General features: G+C 42.6%; 1 protein-coding gene across 1 annotated transcript in view; it reads right to left on the bottom strand.

Annotated features, from left to right (window-relative positions):
* The window catches only part of LOC144818933 (uncharacterized), a 43,922-nt gene that overhangs the window by 30,923 nt on the left and 904 nt on the right, over window positions 1-12,095 (bottom strand). Inside the window, exon 2 of the mRNA XM_078676819.1 lies at window positions 1,744-1,902. Coding sequence (XP_078532945.1) covers window positions 1,744-1,902 — 159 coding nt within the window. The remainder of the gene's footprint in view (window positions 1-1,743; window positions 1,903-12,095) is intronic.

Here is a 12,095-nt window from a genome sequence, read left to right as displayed (position 1 = left end):
CAAGCAGATATAGATAGTCTGTTATCTGAGATTTACACTTCGAAATAAAATCCCTTGCAGGCACCCTTTCAAGACAATATTATCTGCCCAAGCCCGCAAGGGTATATTGGGTACCCCACACTTCCTATTATATCTTGAGCACAATTAGTCACTAAACAGCTTGAAATCAAGTCAGGAAATGAAGTTATGGTGGAGGACAAGAAGGCACAACCAGGGCTTAAAGTGTGTGTGGGGGGGAGAAGAGTGTGTGGGTGTCTCACTCTCTCCAGGGGGGGGTGGAAGGGTCTCTACAAGGGGTGTGGCCTAGGAAGCATAGTTAGAATATTTTCCAAGAGGCGTGGTCTATATAGTTATCAGTGTGGCCTTAAATCGCGTAAACTAAAATAATTTGCTTTCCATAGCGGTCATCTGACCAGTATTTTGGTACCCCTCTACGAGCGGTTGGTTACTGCATCTAACCATATCGCACAATAACAGACGTACACCTAAAATAAGTCAGACCTATCTGGTTTTGCCAATGCTTGTTGGCAGTATCAGCCAAATGAGCAACAACAATGATGTTGTGGGGAGCATTTAGAATTGAAAACGTTCCATTTCTGTAAAAAGGAGACAATGAAATAAAGGTTACTGAAATCTGTGGAAAGGGTATTGGCCTTTCAGAATTTCGCCATCACTCCCGAGGGCAAGAATTGGATAAGCATGTATTCTGAACACCTATATTGCCCCCACCCCAACCCCCGACAGGCAGTGTGAGACAATTGCAATAACTTGAGCCTCAACTTCAGAGTTCTGAAATGTGACCAGAAACGTCTCTGCCAGTTATGGCTGAAAAATATTCACTTGTTTTAGTGAAATTCATGGCAATTATGTAACTATTCACAGAAAACTATCACTTTAGAGTTTATAGAAAATTTTTACCGTTGGAGAATGGAGTACAATCATAATGGAAGAAAGACAGGTCTTCAGGATATTACAGTATCAGGAAAATGTACACATTAAACAGCATTATAAACACCAACTCACAATCTGACTCAGGCAGTCACCTGCAGGCGACCCAGTTCACAGTACACGTTACTAAAGACGAATATGCTGCTTGAAAAATAAAAATAAATAAAAACAACATCCTGGAAAAATCAAATACTCTTGGGAAAGAAAATGTAGTTAAACACGTGAAAAGTAAACAGGAGCTTCTTCACTGACATGGAAATCTTAATGGTTTGTACAGTCATTCAGAAATTGATCAATGTTTTTCACTGTAAAGGTAAGGGTCCAATATAGGACCACGTAGAACCAGTTTCAACATCACCTTTTAACTTCTGCTGGGTCTTTGAGCTGGAGGGACCGGCACCACTTAAAGCCCTGGTCCCAGCTCGGGCTCAGTGGAATACCAATCACGGCAGTTCATGGCCGCTCCTTCACATTTCCAGAATCAAATTGTGCTTTTGTGAAATAGACAATCTTCTAACTTACTGACTATCCCTCCACTATTTAAATCAAAGCAAAAAAATGAAAAGCCAGATTGCTAATTCAAGGTAATCAATAAAAATCCTCAGAACTATCATATAGCATTAACCACATCGACGCTGATGACGAGCTCAGCTCGTCATGAGGTACACCTCTCGTACGCTCATGACGAGCTGAGCTCGTCATGAACCGTGGGTTTTTAAAAACTTCAGCGCACAGCGGGAAAATGCGCCGCAGCGATGCGGTTAAAGAGTGAGATCATAAAAACTTGTTGCTAACCTTCAGTTCTTTCACGTCAATGTTTCCGGAACCATCAGTATCAAACAGATCAAAAGCTTCCCGGATCTCTTGCTTCTGCTCTTCAGTCAGTTCAGGTTTTGTTCCAGTTTTTTTGCGCTGAGCTGCACCCAGACCGCCAGCTTTTCGAAAGCCAGTAGCCTTCAGTGTAAAAAAAGAAAACAGTGAGAGGTAAATTTCAAGGGTAGCAAGTGCTGCTTTCATAAAATGAAAATACAAACAAGTGATGGATGGAATGCTTGAATTCATCTAAGACACTGGTAATTACTCAGGCCGCACTCCAGTCCATCTTTATTTTGCCCACCACGCCACTTCAGATTAGACCAAGCAGGTTGCAACTAAACATTGATTGTGCTTCAATCGGAACGTTCTAGCTCAAACTACCAAACCAGGTCCTCTCTGAACTGGAACACAAACAACCCACTCCCATCACTTTGTTGTTTTTGTTGTTTTTGCTGTAAATGCTGGGGATAGCGACGGGTATGCCCAGATGTTAGCCCAGTGCTGATTGACCCATAGGACTCAAGCTATACCTCACTGACGACCTAAGTTGTTCAAAACCAGTCTGGGTGGGCTTGTGTTTCCATCTGGAGGAGACCTGGCCTGACTAGACTGTTCCTTTTGGAGAAGGACCAAAGCTGATTTGCATAAGGCAGGTCTCTGTCTAAAACGGCACAAAGGGCTGGTATGCGCTGAGATGAAGTCAACTAGTCCTTCTTATTCCTTTGTTGTTTTATGCATATGCTGCATAAGGAATAGGACTTTGAAACCCTATAGCTAAATCACAACCAAGGACTTACAACACCTTTTCACAAGCAATCACACAAGATATGGATGGAAGTCATGGCTGTCTGATCACACCCTTGTAATGTATTAAGGCACTGCTTCTACCTCATCTTCTCCAGATGCAATTAAAAACAATTCCTTTGGCTTGATCACTCTGTGGTCCCAGCAATTCATAGCACCTTGGGTAATATGATCATCTAATTCCTCCCAACATTTTACTCATGGCCACAAATTCGGTAAATATATATTTTGTTTCCTGCCGACGGGGAAAAAATTGCGAATTTTAGTCGGATTTAATGTTTGGTGGAGTAGGTACTCTGTCGCAACATTAAACTCTCTGTCCGCAAGTCCAACTTAGAAGTGAAGGGACAGACTGACAATACTGTGACAACAGAGCCCACTCCAGCTCTGTCGCCAACATACTCCTCCGATGGCAAGTGAAGATAACATGGCAACGGAGCACTGGATGAGAACTGGAAATACCATTTTATTTGAGCTACTAACTCATCTACTACAGGGAAAATGGGAATATAGCTCTAGAGTGGAACTGAATATGGGTACCTCTATGGGAATGAATACCTAAGCAAAGTGAGAAAACACTGTAAAATATGGTCCGTAAGATCTCCAAGTGCTAGCTGAAGCAAGTGCTGAAGAACGTGCAGGGCCCCTGGACTATGTAGTGCAGAAGTATGTACACTTTGCTGAAGGTGTGTGCCTCTCCAAAGGTGGCCAATCATTTGAGCAAAATACAAGCACAATAGACTTCAATTCCTCAACACAATTATAGCATTAAATCAACAGGTTTATCCAATAGACAAGATGTTTAAGATTAAATGGTGGCTTAAAAGTATTGGGGGTTGTAGAGTTTAAAATAAACATGAATGCAGATATTGGAGCAAGTTAGAAGCATGACTGAGCTACAATGACAGTGATAAGAGTGAAGACCCAGTGATGAAATCTGTGAGACATGGACACAAAATGGTAATGATCTCTCTCCATGACCAGCTAACAACAGGGGAAAAGATCAAACATACATATGTGAACAGAGATCACCCGTAGAGTAGTAATAGCATATATAATTGAAATGGACTGATGTGGTCGACGTATAATTAGATAGGTTATAGATATAATGCATTAGGTAACAAAGTAAAGGACAAGGCTGTGTTCACTTCGCATTCCCTCCTTTGGTTTATCTGGAAGTGGCAGTGTATCTACAAATAAGTAAATGTTGGTCTTCAGCAAGGGTATTTTGCTGGAAAAAGTTGCCAAGATAGGTACAAGGTGGCAGCGACAAGAGCAATAAGTCTGTAAACATGTCACAGTGGCCTTGGTGGGCTTAGTTATAGGACGCAGAACAAGAGGTTTGATGTTTGCAATTTGTGGCCTGGAATGTACGTGAATAATAATGCCTATTTTCGAGGTGCACAAAGTAAAACAGCGACAAGAATCTCCAAACAAGGACATATTCGGTTTGGGCCATTTCCAAGTGTTTTGCAATCAAAATTGGTTTGTGTTTACGTCAATTGGCCAACCTACCAGGTGAGTAAAAAGATCACATTTCTAGCCACAGCCGCAGCTGAATACCCCACTACTTGTGAGTACTGGGGCACAAAGTCAACAAAATACCACCTAATTGTGCAGTCACCCTATAACCAGAACCTGCGGAAGTGGAGGCCTGTAACACAGCCGAGGGTGAAGGGCATTCGACTAAGCCCTGGGGTCATTCAGCCAGTCCCAGTACTGCATAGTCCTGGTACTTGCATTCTTGCACAACAGTAGTTTACTTTATGAAAGTCAGTGAAAAATGCAAATGTTGGGTGGTTCATATAACCACCTACCCAACTGTCCAATCTGGAAGGCGTAATTTAGTGGGCTTATCTTGTTTTTTGAAAAAAGGGTCTAATGCAGAATTGCCATTCAGAGCAAAAGAAACCAAAATGAATGCCTATTCTTACGAAAAAAATAATTGTATATTGTCCAAAAGCTATAAGCTATATAATGGGTTCATTCCAGTCCTCCCTGGAGTGAGAGTGCACTTGTTTCCTGTTACCCATCCATGGCCCCAGGAACATCTTTTCCAGAATGGTATCTGCTGAGTTCACAGCAGTTCATGGACACAATAGGACAGCACAAAAAATAGCAGACAATGCAAAATGTTCAGCTCCAAACAGTTAATCAGACTCTACATGTAACTGTGTACTTTTGCAATCATAAACAGTTTGTGAATGTAATGGTCAACTTGCAATCTTTGAAACATGCTTGACAGTTACAATTATGACATATGGTTAGATGAATACCCCCAAGGGCACAGCTGAAGGCCCTTCACAGGGCTGTGGTACAGGCCTTCACTTGTACCCATCAGGTACTGTTTGTATGGCTGCAGCATAACGTGGTGGCCTTTGGGCCGTCCAATAATGCAGTGAGGTGTTACCAGATTCCGTTGCTAATGTATGGGCAGTCTGGCACTGCTGAAGGACAGAAATGAGGGACTGAGAGGGATTAAAGAGCTCAGGACACAACCGTGGTGCAGAGGTCGCCCTTTACCATCCTGTCAACCAGACACTGCTGGATGTGTTCTGCAGGGAGATGCGTTGTTGACTTCAGCCATGTGCAGCTTCTCCAGTGCACTCAGATCATGGGCTGTTTCTTCTGGGGTCCTTCTATCACAGCCAACTGCAATCCATTACCTGGCCCTGATCCCACACCTAGGCTTGACTCATCAATAGTAAGCAACGTTTTACCTTGGGATAGACACTGTGTTCTCCTAGCAGAGGTGTGGAATTTATCAATATATCTACTTGTCCATGGAGCAGGTTTCTTCATAAATCTACATGTCCTGTAACAAAATCCACTTGTCCCTTTGGTGCCATGTAGTGCTGCCACAAATTATGGCAGCAATCTCAATATATACGAGCTCTTATATAGCCTCTCGGATTATGCCAGGGCATATCCCATAGTAGTGTTTGAATACTAGTAATCATTTTATGTTGCCACGTTTCCGCAGGTCCACATACTAGGACTGAAGATGGTGGTAAGCAGTAATTCCAGGCTTGGAATGCCCTATTGCGTCTGTGCAAACCTACTAACTTGTATGTTTTAGGGTTTTCAACAAATCTTCTCTAATCTTTCCCATACTGAGAAATGTTGGAAATATACTCCTGAGAGTGGCATACATAAACCTTCTTTCAGAGTTGGGAAAAAAGTAGTTGGAGGGAAAATGAACTTCCAAACATCCAGGTTTTCACATGAGCAAATCTACACATGCATATTTGCTCGTGCTAAAATGCAGTTCACAAATATTTTGTAGAAGTACAATTTCTTGCCCTACTAATGTAAATTCTTGTGAATTCACAAAAGTCATATACCAAAGGTGCACTTTTGAGACTTTCTTTAATAATTGGGCCGCTAATTTGGTCTGGCGTTAACCAGGACCTTCTGTGTTTATTAAAATTCTCTCTCTCTGAATCGACTGGCTTCGCTGTGAGTGACAGCATTCTGCTCTTTCACAAGGAGCATATTGGTACACAAAGTAGTTTTGTTCAGTGCCAGTAAGTAATGTGGCAGTGTGTGCTTTTTTGAGATCAAAAACAATTTTTGCGTTTGCCAATGTTTGTTATAATGGTGAGGGCCCGGCAGCTCTCACATCAATAAGGTTTTACAAAAGCCATGCCAAAACAAGTCACGCAATGCCAAAACTAAAAAGCTGACCACCAATGTTAGACCTACTGGCTTTGCCAAGGCTTGTTTATTGTTGTTTCCCATAATCTTATTGAAACTGGTTACACGATTTTTCCAATATGAATATTTTTGGGAAATACTTGCGTGCATCAACACATTTTACTAAATGATGCTGCAAAGAAATGGTACCTGAAATTTTACAGTAGTTTAGCAAAATGTTATTTCCCTACTTTCATTTTTTAGGAACATTTTATATTGAAAGCAAAGAAACATTAGTCTTGCTTTCAAGCTTCTGCAAATATTTGCATCTAATCCGAGAGCATTCATGTTGCTAAACTTTGAAACCGTGTGTACACATTTTCATACTGGAACCACTGTCAGTAGTGCAGTCAGAACTTACTTTTACTTAGAGCGCTCTCCCTAATAATAAAGGCTTTCAATTAATGAACCATAAATACAAGTTTGAACAGCATTAACACATGCACACAAATATTAATTAAACTACAGGCAGTACCCATCCCTGATCCTTAATGTGGTACTGCAAACTGGCAGCCAAAGGGTTTGTGCTGCAGGGGGTTGGGCCTACTTGTCCCAAGGACAAAATACACATTAAAACTTACATGTCCTGGGCATCGGGCTATAGGAATTCCACATCCCTGTCCTAGCCAGTCACATTAAAGATTTCAGGAATAGATACATGCTATTCGCATACCATCATGCATTTACCATATAGATGACCTAAGTCTCTACCATCCGGACTGGCTGTTAATCTGAGTGCTTAAGCTCAGTCCCTACTTTTTGTAATTCAATGTCTAGTTGCCAGACTTTCACAATGGTCATTAAAAATTCTTGCCTCCTAAAGTAAATCGACATGTACTGAGCCATATACCTTCTACATGCCTGAGGGTATTTGTTTTCATTATAGTTTTTAAGCAAGAAGGTCGACCAATCTCATGTTACTGTTTGAAGTCCACATTTTCCACGCACTATGTAAATATAAAATGTAGGGCCTGACTACGAGTTCAGCGGTCCATCAGACCTCCGAACCCGAGGTGGAGGTGCGGTGGCAGTTGGGGACCGCCGCACCAGTGGTCCAACCGCCGTGTTACCAGTACAACAGTCTGACCGTGAGTGGGCTGCCGCAGCCACTAGGGGTCCGCGATCTCTGGCGCTGGCGTGGCAGTCTTGAGACAGCACTGCCAAGCATATGACAAGTTTCCTCACTGCAACCCTAACCACGGTGGTAAGACCGCATTTCTTAGGGTGGCGATGAGGAAACAAAGGAGGCCCTACAGGGCCCCCTGTTGCCTCTGGTCACTTGAGTGCATGCAGGGGGGCACATGGTGTACCCCCCGTGTGCATGCACCCCCTTTCCTGCACGGTGTGGACCTTCACAGTCCATTTTGTGCAGGAAAGGGCTTTGGTGTTCCCATTGCAGTGCCTTTTTCAAAGGCACTGCTGTGGGAACGCCAATGGACCACTTGCCAAACGACGAAAGAACTTGTAATCTGGCAGACGACGGGCGGTTGAGTTTCCTGCAACACAAAACTCAGAATCTGGTCCTTAGTCCTTGAGGCTAGAATGATTCAACTGCTTGTCTGAAGTCACATTCAGCAGCACGGATTACTGGCTTCACTGCTACAATTCAAAATGTTGTTTACAGAGATCCAATAATAGGGTTAATTTATATATACCTATATATAAGTATATAGAACCTTAAAGGCAGCCGTAATGCCTCTGTCATTTAGGATGATAAGCTAGTCTTATAAACACAAATTTTGTTAGGCACTGCTTGAGCAAGCTTTAAGAAATGTTATCGAAAACTGCATTTCATTTCTGTGTAATTTTTTTGAAATGCTGAGCAAATTGGTCTCTAGATGCTTAAAAAGATTGTCCAAAAACATGATTTCTCCATGTAAATTTGTATAAGGAGTCTAAAAAAATGAGCTAGAGAAAAACAACTGTCTCCTGGAATTGAAGTGTGCAATTTAACAAAATATCTACTTGTCCATGGGACAGGTCAATTCATAAATCTACTTGTCCTGTATAAAAAGAAGAAAAAAAACATGTGTGTCTCTGTGGTGCCACATAGTGTGTGGACAAATTATGGCAGCAATCTCATTATATAAGAGCTCTGATAAAAAGCCTCTCTGATTATGTCAGGTCTCATACTACAGTAGGGTTTGAAAACTAGCAATTCCCTTATTTTGTCACCTCACCGCAGATCTAAATGATATGTCTGGAGGTAGCGGTAAGCAGTAGTTCCAGTGTTGGAATGCCCTTTTGAGTCAATTAAAACCTACTAACTTGTATGTTTTAGGGGTTTTCACCAGCTCTTCTCTAATCTTTTGCCCAACGGAGAAGGGTTGGAAATTTACTCCTGATAAGGGCAGAGGTACAACTTCTTCCAGGGTTGGGGAAAAAAGTGGCTAGTGGGAAAATGAACTTGTAAACGCTCAATTGATTTTCGCATGAGCAAATCTACACATGCATATTTGCTTGTGCTAAAATGCAGTTCACAAATATTTTCTAGGAATAAGATTTCCTGGCCTGTATCTCATGAAAGCCATAAACCTGCACTAATGCAAGGACATTTCAAATGGGTGCACTATTCTGACTTTTAAAATTCGGCCCCTAATTAGGTCTGGTGTTAACCAAGACCTTTTGTTGTTACTAAAATTCTCTCTTTATCTATCGGTTGGCTTCACTGTGAGTGACAGTTTCTGCTCTTTTACGAGGTGCACAAAGTAGTTTTGTTCAGTGCCAGGGACTACTGTGGTAATGTGTGCTTTTTGAGACCAAAAAATATTTTTGCTTGTTTGCAATATTTGTTATAATGGTGAAAGCCCCCGCAACAATAAAAATTTTAAATAAGCCATTTCAAAACAAGACAAGCATTGACAAAACCCAAAGGCTGACCATCAACGTCGGACCTATTAGCTTCGCCAATGCTAGTTTACTTTAATGTTTTCTATAATCTTGTTGAAACCGGTTACACTGAGTTTATGAGAACCTACTCGGGCTTCAAGATCAACTGGAGGAAATCCCTCCTCTACCCCGTGTGTGTGGACAGTGAGACAGAGCCTCCCTGATGAGCTAGTGATGGAGGATGTGGGTTTTAAATATCTTGGCCTCTATGTTACCAGGAGGCCTGATCTTTTCATCTCTGTTAATCTGTACTCCGTGCAGGAATGTCTTAAAGCAGATGTGCAGCATTAGCGGTTGTTCCTGTTGTAGCTCTTTGGGAAAGTAGCAATCTATAAAATGACAATGCCGAAACTCCTCTACATGCTACAAAATACGTTGTATCGCGATCCGTCCAAGTTTTTGAGTAGGGTCAACCAAACAGTTCAACAGCTCAAATGGGATGGCGGGATCAGTCAGCACAGCACTCACTAAACTTACAAGAGGGTGGTATGATGGTGGCACTGATGTCCCTGATGTGGAGAAATACTATTTGGCTTCGCAATTGATACTTATAAATGAGTGGGCCTTTGCCCGTCAGAAGGAGCCCTCGTTCAGGGCGGAATGTAGGACATTGGGTCCTTGGGTCTGTCTGAGTGCATTTTATTCCAGGAGGGGTTACAGGTCTCTTCCACCTTTGAAGAAGGTTTCGGTTTTCATAGGATGGGCGGCTAAGAGATTCATAGATTGGCAAGGGAGGCCCATCACTCTGGGAGAGCAATATGCTGACTGAGGTGGGGAGTCTCATGGGGTTTTCTAGATCGGACTTGATTGGAATCTCCACTTTGGGAGATGTGTGGACAGGCGAGGATCTGGCCTCCTGTGAGGCATTGTGGGAGCAGTATGAAATGGCACCCGGGGAACTCTTTCGGTACCATCATCTGCGCCATGCACTGATGGTGCATATGGAACGGGGCACACCACTGGAAGAAGCCTCGCCATTAGAGGATAGATTGTTGAAAGAACCGCTTGGCGAAAATTGTATTTACCTTGCTTACAGTAAACTGATGAACAATGCCCGAGACCACATGCTGAAGTTGAGAGAGGACTGGGTGACAGATATAAAAGGACAAGGAGGATGTGGAATGGGAAGAGGCGATTTGATCGCCCAGGGAGGTGGCCATCAGAGTGCGTTTTTGGCTAGAGCAGTTGCATCTATTGCACAGGTCTTAATACACGAGGGTGCTTATGCATAGGATGGGCTTACTCTGACACGAGCAACAAGGGATGAGGGCAGCAGGGGGGCGTTCTACTAGTCTTTGAGACTGTCCACGTCTGGATGGCTTTTGGGTGGGTGTTCTGGAGGAACTCCGGCAGGGGGCGGTCTCTGTACCGAGATCAAAGTCAAGGTGATCCTATTGAATGTGTGGGGCAGGAGAATCCCTGCAGATATCCCAGACTGCTGTCCACCCTGGGATTCATGGTGGCTAAGAGCAATGTTTTCGCTTGTTGGGGCAGCTGAACCACCAAGTGTGGAATAGTGGAAAATGGACACAGATTGGTGCAGAGCGGCAAGTTTAAGAAGGGAGAGGACGACCCCAAAGTGGCAGAAGGTCTGGCGACTGTGGGGGAGCTATCAGGGCCTCATTGATGGTCCGATGAGGATGTAGTAGTTATATTTCCAGGATTGTGGATCACGGATGACGTATTCCCGTTGTCTATGAGGGGGTGCTTAAGGGTTAGAAAGGCACTACGGGGCGCTTAACTGATATATTGTTGTGGTATCCTGTGTGATACATTGTGCTGACATGGTTGTGTTTTTTTTTATTAAAAATAACTTGTTTTTAAATAAGGAAGTATGTTTGATTTGTTTTCTTAATGATTAGAAAGCCAGGTGGTGAATAAATTAAAGACTGTTTAATTTCTTGACAGAATTTTTCATTGGGAAGCGTTTTCTTTGTGTGTTCTGACAAACACATGGAGACCAGTTTATGTCAGTTAAGATGATGAACTACTTAAAACATTCTGGAATGGATCATAAAAGAGCTTCTTTATACTAACTAAGTGGTAAAACTGCGGACGAGTGATTAGGTACTTCAGAATAAGCAGAAAGGAAAAGTCTGGATTTGAACATCAAAAGAAATGTTTGAGCATGGAGGGAGGATTTCCAACTCAAACCTTTCTTCAAGTGGGTGTTTGGGTACACGTAATGAGTGCACTTCATGTAGCTAAAGGGGACTGCTATTTATTGGTGGAAAAAGAGACTTGTTCAACTTATCAAGAATATTTAAACTCTGGATGATTAAAAAAAGTACAGCACCAGAGTTGGATTGCAGTGATATAGGGTAATCAAAGAACTTGTTGTATGGAAACAGGCATACCTTGGATGAGAGTTCTGGTAAGGGTTCATGGTGGATGGAAATTGGCAAGTATGGTGAATTCAGACACAGAGGAAGAAGAAATCAGGAGAAGTTGTGGAACAGATGAAACATTGAGTATACCTTCCACTGGGAAGGTTGAAGCTGAAAACGACTGAACTTGTGTCTGGTGAAGTTGTTAGGGTGCTACTGATTGAGGATGATCTTCTGGTTCATTATGATATTATTAAAAACAACAAGCATTGGCAAAGCCAATAGTCTGGATATAATGTGCTAACACAGGCAACGTTAGAAATGTATAATGAGAAACACAGAGGGTAGTTTTTTTTGTTTTGTTTTAGATAGTGCAAACTTGACCTGGATTGGGTATCAGAGCGCTTTACATAGCACCAGTTAAGTTACATGAGGACACACATTCCTTTTTTTTAGGCACGGGGAGATTAAGTGATTTGCCCAGATCACAGGATGTTTAGCGTCATTACCGAGACTCGCACCCGGTTCTTCCAGGTCCGAGGTCGAGCGCACTACCCCTTAGGCCAGGTGGAGGGTACACTGAGGGCTGTAGCTGTAAAGGTGTCCTTTATGCCG

The sequence above is a fragment of the Lissotriton helveticus genome, chromosome 2_1 (genome assembly GCF_964261635.1).
Source record: "Lissotriton helveticus chromosome 2_1, aLisHel1.1, whole genome shotgun sequence".
Classification (NCBI taxonomy): Eukaryota; Metazoa; Chordata; class Amphibia; order Caudata; family Salamandridae; genus Lissotriton; species Lissotriton helveticus.
The sequence above is the reverse complement of the archived record's forward strand: the minus strand, read 5'-3'. Positions and strand labels throughout refer to the sequence as shown.